Raw genomic sequence first — 14,632 nt, forward strand, 5'->3', positions numbered from 1 at the left:
TGTAGTGTGTGTGTGTGTAGTGTAGTGTGTGTGTGTGTGTGTGTGTGTGTGTGTGTAGTGTGTGTAGTATGTGTAGTGTGTGTGTGTGTGTGTGTAGTCCACAGTGGACAGACGGGGGTGGCATCAGGCTTTGTCTGGAACAAAATGTCTCCTCTCTCCTCTCCTCTGGTCTCCTGTCTCTTTCTTAATCTCTCTCTCTTTCTCTCTTTCTTGATCTCTCTTTCTTTCTCTTTCTCTCTTTCTTAATATCTCTTTCTTTCTCTCTCTCTTTCTCTCTTTCTTAATCTCTCTTTCTTTCTCTTTCTCTCTTTCTTAATCTCTCTTTCTTTCTCTCTTTATTTCTCTCTCTCGTCCAGAAACAGACATAAATGCCTCAGGTACAGTTACAAACACCCACAGCCACTCGGACACTACACACTGCATACTATATCCTACACACTACACACTGCATACTATATCCTACACACTACACACTGCATACTATATCCTACACACTACATGATGCTGTAAGGGTCTCTGATCTCTGATGGGGTTTGAGTTTAAGGCAGTTGGTTAACTGACCGGCTCTGAGACACAGGTCTAACAGGAACCATCTCAGTATTTAGTTATTCGATCAACTCCCTCGTTCAGCATTTTAATGTCTTCTCTGCTCTAATATGTATGTGCGTTTGTGTATATGTATCTGTGAGAAAACCATCTGAACCTGGGTAGGCAGTACGGCCATGTGCCTGTTGAGTTAGGAGATGTGACAACATTGCCCTCTACAGTGATGACTTGGTATGTGTGACAGTCTTGTGGCTTCAGAGGTTTCTATGTCTTATGACAGACATGAATGAACTGCTGGGCGTAAACACAGATTACAGCATTAGTTCATCAGTTCATCATTTAAACAAAGGTGTCTGGCAATTCGTTGTTACGCAGGCCTTTAAAATAAACCGAGAAATGTGAATAGGGTGAGGGTGGGGGTGGGGGTGGAGGAAGGATGGAAGGGATGGGTGAGGGAAGGGGGAGAGGGGAGGGGGGAGTTTCTCCACAAGACCTGAGAAGTATTCCTCACTTTCAATCTTTTGCAACAATACAAGTAGGCCGCAGGTACACTGGATTTCTGGGCCCTCTTTCCTATTAATCCAGTCTACATTTGTTGTTATGGTTTCAACTCTTACAATACATATTATTCATTTAGCAGACGCTTTTATCCAAAGCGACATACAAACAGTGCATGTGGAAAATACAGAGGTGTAGGATCTCAAACCCAACACACAGAGAACGTGGCTTTGAAAGCCAAGTTAGGGTGTGAGAGAGTGATATCAAATAAACAAATCCAATGCGAGCATTTCTTATGAACAGTATAGTATATAAATACAATTAAATCGTAAACCTGAAAACCTCTGGACTCCCTGCCCTCTCTGTTCTGAAAAGAAACAGAAAGACGGCCTGTAAGCCATTTGGATTAGAAACGTCACAACACAACCTTGGAGTTTTAATTGAGTCATTGTGTCGAAAAAAACTAAATTAACTCAATCAATTGATATTTCCCTGATAATAGTACTGTAAACAATTCTTGATCACTGCTATCTACCAGGTCAAAGTTTTTATTTTATCTTACACATCTTCTGTGGGCAATCTGGATTGTCTTCTTATTTAAATGAGGATCAAGTCTCCAGTCTCAGACCGGAGGAGTATTCCTCACTGTTTTTAAGTTTCAATCTTTTGCAACAATTCATGTAGGCCACAGGTACACTTGATTTCTGGGCCCTCTTTCCTATTAATCCAGTCTACATTTGTTGTTATGGTTTCAACTCTTACAATACATATTATTCATTTATCAGACGTTTTTATCCAAAGCGACATACAAACAGTGCATGTGGAAAATACACAAGTGTAGGATCTCAAACACAACACACAGAGAACGTAGAGAAGGTTGTTATTTTCTCTTACACATCTTCTGTGGGCAATCTGGATTGTCTTCTTATTTAAATGAGGATCAAGTCTCCAGTCTCAGACCGGAGGAGTATTCCTCACTGTTTTTAAGTTTCAATCTTTTGCAACAATTCAAGTAGGCCACAGGTACACTGGATTTCTGGGCCCTCTTTCCTATTAATCCAGTCTACATTTGTTGTTATGGTTTCAACTCTTACAATACATATTATTCATTTAGCAGACGTTTTTATCCAAAGCGACATACAAACAGTGCATGTGGAAAATACACAAGTGTAGGATCTCAAACACAACACACAGAGAACGTAGAGAAGGTTGTTATTTTCTCTTACACATCTTCTGTGGGCAATCTGGATTGTCTTCTTATTTAAATGAGGATCAAGGCCCCAGTCTCGGCTGTTCTACTCCTGACTCCCTGAGACAATTAGGAGAAGACTGTGAATGGCCCGGCCTTCCACACTTAGGGTTTGCTCTCCATTCTGTGTAGTGGGGGGATGGTCACAGCCTTTGTTGCTCCAAGAGGGGGGGCCCGATTTTATCTTCTGGAATCACACCCCTGTGGGAACACCTCGCATAGACACAAAGGCAAACCTGAGGGCTCACTCCATCCAGGTGGACCACACTATGCATTTCACAGCTTCAGACAAAGACCACGCTCCCCTCACTCTCACACAGCTCAATTTGACTTTCAAAATGACGGGGGAGAGGAGGGGTGATGACTGGGCCCTATAGGGACACCAAAATTCAAAATGGTTTCATGGAGACTTCTTTGTGCGCAGATTCCACATGTTCATGTTCATACAAGCTTTGTGACACAGCCAGTTCCCCTTCTCATCTTTTTCTCTAACGCTGTACTTTCTATCTGCAATATTTGGAAGTTGTTTTGGATAAAAGCGGCAGATGAATAAAATGTCATATGTACTGTATTTGTAAAATCAGAATGGGATTTATTCGCCATGAAAGTTTGCACAGACAAGGAATTTGCTTTGGCAGGAAGGTGCATACAATAAACATATAGGGACCTAAAAAAATTGCTAAAATTGGCAAAAAAAAAACTGTCCAACCACTGGTTACCATCACAATGAGCTACAGCAAGGTGACATCTTGAGAAAAGTCTGCATTAAGACATTCATATTTGCATGTTGTTTTCTGAAATAACAGTGATATAAGCGTATTATTTCTATGAGCTCATGCATGGTGTATTTGTAAACAAAAGTATCAGTATATAAAGTCGTTTAAGTTTAGTTTAGACTCTTTACATGAAAATGACACAAACAGGAATGATGAACGAAACAAACAGAATTGATACATTTTATTGTCTGACAATAAAAATGTATGCCTCTCTTAAATATTTTTTTAACTCAATAATTTCGAGTGTTTACCTTCAGTTTGGATGAGGGAGAGGTCAGAAATTTGTCTTACTATTTGAAAATTGTATATTTATTTATGTTAAAACATTTAAAGGGCCTAATGTCCTAAAAAACTTGAAAAATAAACTAAAAGGGTCCCTGAAATTAAGGCCAGACCATGGAGTTGATAAAAATATTTTTTCTGGCATGGGTTAACTGCTGCCTGCTCTAAAACACCGTGGTCCTGTAAAGCAGGACAAACCAAAGAAAGTTATTAAAACATTTTTATTTACTAGGTATTTTTACTCTCAAGTAAACCCAGATTCGGTTCTCGGTTTCTTATAATCTGCAATTATAATGTGCAGTTGTCCTCTTTTTTCTGTTGTTTTACAGGAAACCTTTAATTTCAAACGAATCACCGGGCAGAGGCTGATCTGGTCTATTCAAATTGTCCATAGTCCCTCCCTCTCAAACTCATTTAAATACTCCCAACGCACCCTCAAGAACAGAGCGCGCCACCCAGTCTTTCCTTTCGACGTGCATCCCTGAGCACCAGCCGCTTTCGTTTCCGCCAGCTAAAGGTAAGAATGTATTCGATTTCTAAGATGTATTTTTTTACTATAACTAGCTTTCAATGTATTCTTATGTTTTAAGACGTTAGCTCGAACTATTCGTTCGTTATAGTTAGTGATTATTTTCTACTATTGTAAACGTAGGTTTTACCGTGCCTTCCTGGGAAATTGCATTTTTTCGAAAACGAAACGACACCAGTATTTTAGTTATCTTGTAACATAACTATGCTTCTTATACAAGTTGTATAGTACCAATCCATTTCGACGCCGTAGTGGGGTAGTTCATATTAAAGAACATCTGGCTATGTAGCATTAGCTTAGCAGCAGGCCAGGTGGTGGCGGACTAGGCCAACAACGTGGTCTTGATATAAAATGGCGCTGCAATCTGGCCTTCTTTTGAACATTAGCCTCAAGCTAATCCGATCCTACCGTTGCAGACCCCATTTTATGATGCATAATGTTAATTACTTTGGCTGTATAGTTTTTAAAGTTTAGTATGTCGATTTCAATGTTGATCAACAATCGTTATTTCAAACCAGCGACGTCAAGCTAGCATACCACAATCAGGCTACAAGTGCGTAGAGATGGATCGCACGTAATTTTGTCAGCTTCAAACATTACGTGGCGTCTTTTTTTCTTTCTTCCCCAAGTGGTTTGATTACTAATATGGATTTTCTATTATTGGATTTTTAAAACGTTTTAAAGCTAAAGCTTTGTCCTGTCCTGCCATCGAATTAATTCAATTATTTTGTCACAGACAAAGAAAGATGTCCGACGAAGGAAAACTTTTCGTCGGTGGCCTGAGCTTCGACACAAACGAAGAGTCTTTGGAGGCGGCTTTCTCCAAGTATGGAAACATTGCAAAAGGTAAACACCGCAGAATTATTTACTGGCGATAAACGTATGAGTTTCTCTTATATGTGCAGATTTATTTCCAGTTAATAATTTACGTCTTATTGTTCGCAGTTGATGTGATCAGAGACAAAGACACGGGAAGGTCTCGTGGATTCGGCTTCGTCAAGTACGACAATGCCGATGACGCAAAGGAGGCGTTGGGCGAAATGAACGGAAAAGTGAGTAGATCTTGGCGCCAACATCAGGCCCTCAACAACCAGCCATGTTGGTAGTGGATGACCCATTGTACCACGACCACGTGGTGGCCAAAGTCTGTACTGCTAGCATGGCATATACTAGCATGACTAAACAGTCTCTGGCTTGACGATTTAAAGCCATTTATAGCATAAATGACATTCAATTATTTCATAAGCAGTCTAATTGGTGTAAATCAAGTGCATATTTCCACCATATCTAATATATTAGCAAATGTATTAAATGATACCTTTTCTTTTTGCAGACTGTGGATGGGAGGACGATTCGTGTGGATGAGGCAGGAAAAGGTGGAGGCCGAGGTGGCGGTGGAGGCGGAGGCAACGGCGGCTACAGAGGAGGACGCGGTGGATATGGTGGGGGAGGATATGGTGGAGGCAGAGGTGGGCGTGGTTACTCACGAGGTAAGGGCTGGCTGTCCCGCAATATGGTGTGATTTCCCTTGATCTCCATTTGCTCCCTGGCTATGCCCTCCTTTAGAGAGAGAAACCAACCTCTACACATTTCCATGCACGTGAAATGTTTTGTTAAACCGGGTTTTGGGATCTGGTTTCCTAGGTGGTGGCGGTGGAGGATATGGTGGTGGTGGTGGAGACCGGGGATACGGCAGGAGCTATGATTCAGGCGATCGGGGCTATGGTGGCGGCGGTGGAGACCGGGGATATGGCGGTGGTGGCGGAGGCGGCTACAGAAGTGGTGGAGGTGGCGGATATTCCTCCGGCGGCGGTGGATACAGGGACAATAGGTGAGCTCGAGGATGTTTGAGACCATGTTGGAGTCATCTTAATCAATTTTAAACTAGTTGACTATAATGGAATATGCACAGTATCAGTAAATGTGTGGCCTTGCAAAGGGATATTTGTAATGTTTAAAATAACAAGTTGCCCAGAAGCCTGGGTTATGCAAGTCGTGCTCAAGGACCTTACTCTTTTTCTCTATTTCCCATTTCAATGTTAGGGGCCAGGGTGGCTATGGAGACCGGTCGGGCGGCTCCTACAGAGACGGCTATGACAGCTATGGTACGTATGACTAGATGCCCCTCACACCACAGGCCACGCCTCTTGGCTCACCTGATGTTAGTTTAAGGTTTTCATAGGGGCCCTCAATCTCCCCAAAAGACATTTGGCTTTTGGGGGGAGGGGGGGGGGTACTGTTCATTTAGGGAGACTCCACCTGCCTCTGCTTTGGGTCCAGATGTGTTAACCCTCGTGCTGCCTTCGGGTCACATGACCCAAAGGTTCATAACGAACCATCGTTGTGTTTACCCAATACAAAAACAAATTAAAATAATTTTCTTTTAACCTTTGCAATGTGGGGGGTCTGAGACAGCCTAGCTGTTAAAAGAAAATGCTTCACTTTGTTTTTGTATGCGGTAAATCTGTCGCAATACGACGGTGGGTCACAATGACTGATGGGTCAGAATTACCCGAAGATAACACGAGGGTTAAGGGTGTGTAGTGGGTGTAGCAGTGGGATTGTCAATGTTCCTTCAAACTTTCAGTGTCCTTACTTTTACCCGCTTCTTGTCCTCAGCTTCACACGAGTAAAAATCCTCCCTGATTCAAGATCACCCCCTGGCTGGCTGTATTTAAAAACAGATGCGCTCCTCAAGAAATATGTCCATGTTGTGTTATTGACCTGATTTTTTTTCTGTAGTCCTATTCTGTGTTCCAGTAGCTCGAGCACCTTGAAGTTAGTTTCGGCCATTCCTTTACAAACCATGTTTAAAAGTTTAAAAACAGAGAAGAAAAAAAATATACGATCCAGTTCGATGTCTTACTTGTGTGGTGAGACAGCTCCTTCAGCCTTTCGTTTGGTTACATGATGAAAAAGCAATGTCTTGTTGGTCCCGTCAAATGCTAACTTCGGTGGAAAGTAACCCATTCCTACTCACAGGCGCTTGTTTCCCTGAAACGGCTGCTGTTTCGACGTTCCTTTGCCCTGTTTTCACCTAGCACTGACATCTCCCCCCGGCCTGTTCCCTCACCTGGGGGCTCACCTGGGGGCGTCCATTGGGACCTGTGTACCATTTCAGTTCCTCTATTTTATTTCTATGACCATGCCCGTGACCTACCTCCTGCCACGTTTTAAACCAGAGCGAAAAGATTCCACTTAGAAAGCTGGCGGGCGGGGATGTACTTTTTGGATTTTATAGATATATTATACATTCCTTAAGTGTTGCTGGGCAGCAAAGCCTCCTCCTCTGCCTCTAATAGAAAGTTCTTGACGTAACTGAGGGTCCTGTATGTGTGCCGTTTCCACAAAGAGTGAATTCCTTTCAGACTAGTGACACCCACACGCCTGAAGAGGTTGGCTGTTAAATGGAAGTAGTAAAATTCACCATGCTACAGCCAGCCTAAGGTATCTCTTTTTTGTTCCTCCTTTTGGTTCTCACTGTTTGTTTTTTTGCTCTGCTCAACTTCTTGCATTTTAAATGTGCTGTTATGATGGACTGAACTGTAGAAAAGATCAACGTCAAATGTTACTTATCTCTGCCCAATATGATAATTCCACATGGGAACGATTTTGTACTTTCTGTTCTTTGTATCATCAACATTGAAGATTTATTTTTTGTCAATTCTGGCTTCATGGAGCCTATTAAAGCGATTTTGTTCAAAATATTCTGATTCCTTGTGCCTTTCAAAAGTAATTTGTAGGGGGTAAACTTAGTCATATTGATAAAATTATTAGGAAACAATTGGTTTTGTCATTCAAACTTGACCATAATGGAGGATAATTTGCAAACTGATGCAGGGCCCACAAAATGGCCTCCCTTATCACCCTCAGGTGTCTAGTGTTGGCCGATACTACCAGTGAGTGGTACTGTCTACAGAACAGGGTCAGATAAAAAAAAAAAAATGCATCTAGTCATCCAGTGAAGATGGTAGTTACAAGATAATCCAGTCTTGTTATCCATGGTGGTGTTTGGTTTGTGGGAAAGATGGTCGGGAGTACAGTTAAAGCTAATTTGAGATTCCAGTCAATCCATTGACATCTCAAACGAGCCATGTGAGACTTGACTCCATCCCATTCTCAGGGATGTACACCTGAGCAGGATTTACATTGTTGGTTGCTGGCTTGTTGTCAGAGGATGCAGTGGTTGTGTTAATGCTTCGCTGCGTTCAAGAGCACAGCTGCTACGTAAACCTAGGAGTCCTTGAAGGAGTGTGAAGTGTTGCGCCTGCTACCACCAAGTGCTCGTCTGATGTGAAAGCTGCTCTGTTGCCTAGGTTCAGAGACAGTAGGCCTGTTCACTTGAGGTAAAAACCAATTCCTTTTTGCTCTCCTGCTCACATTCTTCACTCAGTTGCTTCCATTTTGTGTTCATCCCTCGCCACCCTCTTCCAATTCAGTCTTCAGTCAACATCCCCCCCCCCCACACCTTTTGTCGTTCTTATTTCTAAACCCCTTTTGCAAGATGGCTGAAGAGCTCCTGAAACTGAAGACGCAGAGGCCACGTTCCTCAGGTGCCTGGCCCACTAGGGTCATTTTTAGGATCAAGCCCTACACTCCCCCTCACCCTCTTCAAACTAGTTCAGGTCTCTTGTGTTTCGAACCTCCAGTGAAGAAATTCTCCTTCCTGACGCTCTCAATTCACCCTCCTCCAGCCAGGCCTCTTAAACCAGTCTGCTTAAGCAATTATTATTTCTTTTGTTTGATTTTTTTTGATCCTCTTATCCAGTTATACGTGTATTGGGCGAGTGCCCAGACCAGTCGGTCACATCAGTACTGAGTAGCAGTCTTGTTTAGAAGAACGTAGGTTGAGCACTCTTACTGCATGCCTGTAACCTTTCCGGAGGTGTTTGTACCTGTGCTGACTGTCTGCTGTCTTCTGTTCAGGGGATCCCAGGTGACCGTCTGAGACGTGGTGTGCCTGCTTGCGGAGGACCAGGGTCGGGTCTACCCTACACCCCAGCAGGTAGGGCTGGCCCATCATCACTGGTCTGTTTCTACGGCATCCTTTCCTATGACTTTAAAACCCTGTAACTCCTCCCTACCATCCTTTAAAATGTATTGTACTTCCTTCCCACCACCGTCAAATTCATCCTCAACTCCTTCACTCTTTCCTACTTCCCATTACATTTAGTCATTTAGCAGATGCTCTTATCCAGAGCGACTTGCAGTAAGTACAGGGACATTCCCCCCGAGGCAAGTAGGGTGAAGTGCCTTGCCCAAGGACACAACGTCATTTTGGCACAGCCGGGAATCGAACTGGCAACCTTCTGATTACTGGCCCGATTCACCGCTCAGCCACCTGACTCCTTCCCACCACCCTCCAATTCATCAGTTTCATCACCAACAGCTTCTCTGGTCAGCGAGGGGCTTCGTCTTCCTCGGAAGCCGTATGAGAATATTGACTGATGTGTCAGACTGTAAACTCGTCTGAGATCAGGCAGGAAGTTGGTAGACTGCATTAGGGACCCTAACCTGCACATGCATGTAAATTTCTGTTCACTGGACTGAAAGCCCATAGAAACCTCATCCTGGATTTTGAGCCACTAAGAGATTCAGAGGCTCTGCTCATGCATTCTGTCATGGCTTAGTCACGTTTGAGTCATGCATTAATTCTGATTAATCTTTGTTTCAGATGCGAGGGGTCGGGGTTAAAGGTCACTCTGGAAGCAGTCCAGGCTGAAGACTCGGAGCAGCGTGTGTGTTGAGACCTAGCGTGGAGCACCGTTAACTGATGATGGTGGAACAGGAAGAATCCTGTGTTTATCAGATGTGGAACACGTGCATGGTTTATCCTCTTCCTGGGGTCACCTCCCTGGGAAGCCAGGAACAGCAGCAGAACCCAGGGGCCTAGAACTCACTCATGTCCTGACTCGAGAGATTGGTTCTACATGTTTTTTTGTTTAATTCGGCTTATTTTTTATGTGCTTTTCACCTAGTTGGTCACGATTCACAGGTGTAATTCTATGGAGGGGACGCCCCCCCCCCAATATTTGATCATACTGTATGATTATGCGGGCAATATTGCTGCAATATCCCTGTGACTGCTAGTACTAAAAATATCAAATTCCATTTTCCAAATCCATTCGACTTGCCTTACACTATATATTAACGAAACCTATTTCTCCTGAAATCCATGTCATGTTTTCCTTATACCTTTGTACTCTTGTGCACCACACCATCAATGAGTGAGTTAAGAGCATGAAATCAGAGACATTTGGCACATATTTATGGATGGTAAATATTCAGTATTTAGCTAACATAATCTCTTAGATAACAACTAGGTGAATTTCACTTAAATTTCGATTTGTATCATTAGTGCGAATTTCGATTGCTATACTATACAGCTTGTATGAATGGGACTTTTGACAAGCAAGCAGCTGCCTACACAGGCTAGCATGTAGCCTGGAACAGCTGTCTCCCAATGTGTGATTGACTATTTCGCCCGTGTCAGGATTACTCAGACTATATCCCTTTAACTCAGGAATTTGTTTTTCTTTCAAAGGGCATTCACAAATTGTGCACTGCTGACTGAAAGTAATTCCATAGTAGCGACACTAAGCAAATCTTTAGAAAATTATATTTCTTCAACTAATTGCTCATCATTTTTGGACCTGTAATTCTGCCAGTTTCATGTTAGAAACTAGTTTCTTCTGGTGTTGCTGTGAAGCTTGTGTCCTTTGTTGACCATGTAAGGGTGTGAGATTTTAACATGGAGGTCCATACAAAATGCCCAGGCAGATGTTTGGTTCTGCCCCCCTGTGGTCGTTTGTAGTGTGACATGAGGGAAATTACAAAATGGGTGACTTGGCATGATGCCAGGGAAACGATAATGGATTTTTGTTTTGAACCAAAAGGCTTGTCTAATGTAAATATTGTCTTAAATGTCTGCTTATGCGAAATAAAGACATTGAAAAACATGTAGCTATTTTAATTTTATTGGGGTATTTAAACAATCGACATTTCTGGGCTTTTCATTAGTCCGGTTTAAACTGCTTGTTGAAACTTTTTCTAAACTATGGAAATATTACTGATTTAACAAGTTTATTACGGATATACTCGTCAAACAGAACTCATTAAGCAACTACAGCTTAAAGGCTGTGTCGACTCGTCCTACTCCAGTTCAATCAGACAGTCGGTGCCGGCGTATTCTTGGGGGTTGAGGTCGTACTTCCTCTGGATGTCGTAGGGAAGAAGTCGTCCCACCAGATAATGAGTCCCACTGAAACTAGCTGCGCATTTCTTTGGTGCCATCAGAGAGATGAGAACGGTGGGGTTGAAACGATCCGTGTTCACCTCTTCCTCCTCCCAGCCTGAAACGAGAAACCAAACACGGCACCTGGATGTAAGTTAGGGTTGTAACACATCAGAAAGAAACATCACAAGGCTTGGGCATCACTGATCAGGAAGACGCATGTTAGAACGATGTCCCAATAAATACACCATCACAAAACACAAACGTCATAAATCACACTCCGTCACAGCACACGGAAACAGGCTATCACACGGTGATGAACAACACACAAACACGTGTCACCAGAGCTGGGAAGTAACAAAGCTTTCGTATTTTTGCTACATGGCAAATAAAGTAGGCTACACATGGCCAATCTAAGCTGTGTTTAACCCGTTTACAGACACAATTGGATGTTTGAACATAGCCGGAAGTAAATAGAAGAGCGGTCGAAGGGATTTACAAATTACGTTATATTTAAAACAATGAAATTCAAATTGAGAAATACATTTTCACAAAAACCGGGACAATTCGTTCAAAAAAGAGAACAGGTGTCAACCCTAACCAGAGTGAAGGATGTGTGTACTTTTTCCCATCTCTGCGTTTCATAAAGCACACACCAGCACAGCACAGAACGCCGCACAGCGATACAAAACAAGTGAATAGGAAGCGGCAAGAGCAACACCCGGTTGCCGGTACCGGAGGGGACGTCCACGCTGACGATGGGGATGCTGACATGTCGGAGGGAGGACAGTATGCTGCCGTACGGCTCCGCCTCCGAGGACGGCTCCTTCTCCAGCCCCAAGATGGCGTCCACCACCAGGTTGTAGGCGTTGTTGATGAGCTGCACCTGCAGAGAGACAAGGGTAACACGAGGAACAGTACTGCAGCTCTGACAGGAAGTTAGCAGTAGATCTGACAGCAGTTCCTGGTCCCCCTGTCTGGACCCCTGCTTGGTCACCCTGGGGAGCTGGACGCCCCCTGGAGCTCACCTCGTTAGGGAGGAAGGAGAGGAAGGCGATGTCGGTCCGCTCACACTGCACCCTGAAGTCCTGGTGCAGGGCCATGGTGGAGCGCTTGGGAGAGTAGACAGTGGGGATGTAGTCCTGGGAGGAGGGCGGAGGGGGAGGAGATGGGGTTAGGGTGGAGAGAGGGGGGTGGGGGCATGAAGATGGGGGGGGGGGGGTGCAGGTGGAGTGATTGGGGGGGAGGGTGAGAGTGGAGTGAAGGATGGGGAGGGGGGGTGAGGATGAAGGCAGGGTAACGACAGAAACATCAAGAAGTAGAGAATGAGAGGTGAGAGAACACAAGATCGAACAGGAGCAGGATTCTGGAGCGGAATTCTGGAGCGGAATTCTGGAGCGGAATTCTGGAGCGGAATTCTGGAGCGGAATTCTGGAGCGGAATTCTGGAGCGGAACTGCGTCATGACAACAACAGCGATCTCATCAGAGGAACCCAACATTTCTCTACGTCTTAAACACGCCGGCTGGTTACTTACAAACATGCGCAGGTGTCGGGCGCAGGCCATGCCGATGCAGCCGTTCTGGCCCGGACCACAGATCACCAGCACGGTGGCCTGTCGCTTCTCCAGCGAGCCCAGTGGGAAGGCCTGTAGGCGGGGAGGATAAAGGGCTAAGGGGGGGGGGGGTACACCCAAAACACAGGAGAGAGGGGAAGAGAGAGGGACAGAGAAGAGGGGGGAGAGAAATGAGGAGAAAGAGAGAAGGAAAGAAAAAGGGACTGACAGAGAGAGGGTGGGTGGAGAGGGAGAAGATTGAGGGAGAAAAGGAGGAAAGAGAGAGGGAGAGAGAGGTGGAGAGATAGAGGGAGAGAGAGAGGAAGTGAAGGAGAAAGAAATGGTATAGATGACTGTATGGGACACAGAGAGGAAGGGTTACCTTGGTGATGGCGATGGCACAGGCGTGGCCCCAGATCTCCATCAGCTGCTGTTGCCCATAGCGATACTCTCCTAACAACTCCGCTTCCATGGCGACAGCCTCCTCCTTACTGATAGGGTGTTGAAGTTGGTGGGAGGGGCATAGAGAACAACCCTCTCAGTATCCTCAAGATGCAAACTCAGTGGGGGTCATGCTTATTCAGCTGCCCAATCAATACCCTCCCCTGCTGGCAACCAGGAAGTGAGGATTTGAACTTTCAACAAGACAGTTCAGCCAATCAGCAGCTCCTCCATTATGGATGAGAGCTGCTGAGCCAGCTCCCTGACCTCCAGGGCTATCGAGGACCTCCCCTGACTCCAGGCCCCAGTGTAGCAGCTGGTGCTGGGCAGGGGACCCAGGAGGTGGAACCCATGGAGGACTGGAGAACATTCCAGGCACTTTCTTTTCAACCGTGTATCGATTGTACCTTCAACACAGTGTAATCTGTAAGGGACCCATCTGTTAACATGCATCATTGGTCATCGGGTTCAGATGATGGAAATCGAACAAAGTGATTTTCTTTAAGAGATGGGATCAATGTTATTTGAAGACGGGGTAATCAATGAACCGTCCTATTTCAGGTGAACCCCCTGGGGAGCGAGCTATGGGGCCGTCACCACGGACAGATGCTGCTCCCAAATGTCACACAGAGAGAGAGGGACTCACCGCATGCCCACTACGATACGGAACATAAACATATCGTACAAAAAGACATGATTTAAGAACAACACATATTAGACTGAATTCTATCTCTCCAAACCCACTGGCTTATCTGTCACAATGACTGCTCAGTTTTGGGAGACGTGAAATAAGCACTTTCACAGGAACTAGGAGACTTGTCTGAGTGTGGAGTGCTGCACCAACACATGCAGGACAGAGGGGAATTTGAACCCAGGACCTCTAGATCTACAGGTAAATACTCTACCACTGAGCCATGCAAACACACTCACCTGTCAGGTACGGAGGGTGCGTGTGGCGGTGTTTTACCTGAGGTAGCGAAGAGGCTCCTTGCCAGTTTCCTCCACGTCTGAAGAACTCCGACTCATGGCTCTGCTGAGGACTGGGCGCACTTCACGGGATGGTAACTTCACTGGATGGTAACTTCACGGGATGACAGCTTAACGGGATGGTAACTTCTCTAGATGACAGCTTTGCTGGATGAGAACTTCACGAAATAACTTCTCTGGATGCCAACTTTTGCCGATGCGAACTTCACGACAGCTCTGATCTCACAGACAAGGTTTTGTTCTTCCCCCGCATGCTACAGAGTCTGCTGTGTCTGTCTCTGGGGTCTGTGTCCAAGACTGGCTCTCCTGTCTGACCCGCCCTCGCCTTGAGAGGGGAGACATGGGCTCTGATTGGCTGTCGAACAGCCAACCAGCTAAGCTCAACAGGAGAGAACCACCCTGGGGCTGTCAAGATGGCAACACGCTGAACAGCCTGTGCACTGGAGTGACGGACTAGCGAAGGGTTCAGGTTGGTTTAGTTGCAGTTCTACGTGAATCCCCGTGACATTACTTGCAAAAAAAAGGTCTATATGAAT

The 14,632-nt window shown here is 44.9% G+C and overlaps 2 protein-coding genes across 6 annotated transcripts; one reads left to right on the forward strand and one right to left on the reverse strand.

Moving 5' to 3' along the window:
- The first annotated feature begins 3,709 nt into the window (after positions 1-3,709).
- Positions 3,710-7,587, forward strand: cirbpa (cold inducible RNA binding protein a). 5 transcript variants are annotated; one of them, XR_009932481.1, is made up of 7 exons: positions 3,710-3,868; positions 4,617-4,726; positions 4,826-4,932; positions 5,214-5,370; positions 5,525-5,711; positions 5,924-6,164; positions 6,409-7,587. XR_009932481.1 is itself a non-coding variant. In XM_062482329.1 (7 exons), the coding sequence occupies exons 2-7, from the start codon at positions 4,627-4,629 to the stop codon at positions 6,511-6,513; spliced, it is 627 nt and encodes a 208-aa protein (XP_062338313.1). In that variant the 5' UTR covers positions 3,710-3,868; positions 4,617-4,626; the 3' UTR covers positions 6,514-7,587. The 5 variants fall into 5 exon arrangements, 3 of the variants coding, with proteins under 3 accessions (XP_062338313.1, XP_062338314.1, XP_062338315.1); XR_009932482.1 differs by having other exon boundaries at positions 5,214-5,349; XM_062482329.1 differs by having other exon boundaries at positions 5,924-5,985; positions 6,500-7,587.
- Positions 7,588-10,849: 3,262 nt separating this feature from the next.
- Positions 10,850-14,587, reverse strand: LOC134037046 (yjeF N-terminal domain-containing 3-like). The gene is made up of 6 exons (XM_062482332.1): positions 14,077-14,587; positions 13,051-13,159; positions 12,651-12,761; positions 12,143-12,256; positions 11,850-12,000; positions 10,850-11,232 (listed from the first exon to the last, which is right to left on the reverse strand). The coding sequence occupies exons 1-6, from the start codon at positions 14,133-14,135 to the stop codon at positions 11,033-11,035; spliced, it is 744 nt and encodes a 247-aa protein (XP_062338316.1). The 5' UTR covers positions 14,136-14,587; the 3' UTR covers positions 10,850-11,032.
- Between the last annotated feature and the right edge of the window lie 45 nt (positions 14,588-14,632).

Source organism: Osmerus eperlanus, chromosome 16 (assembly GCF_963692335.1).
Source record: "Osmerus eperlanus chromosome 16, fOsmEpe2.1, whole genome shotgun sequence".
NCBI classification, from domain to species: domain Eukaryota; kingdom Metazoa; phylum Chordata; class Actinopteri; order Osmeriformes; family Osmeridae; genus Osmerus; species Osmerus eperlanus.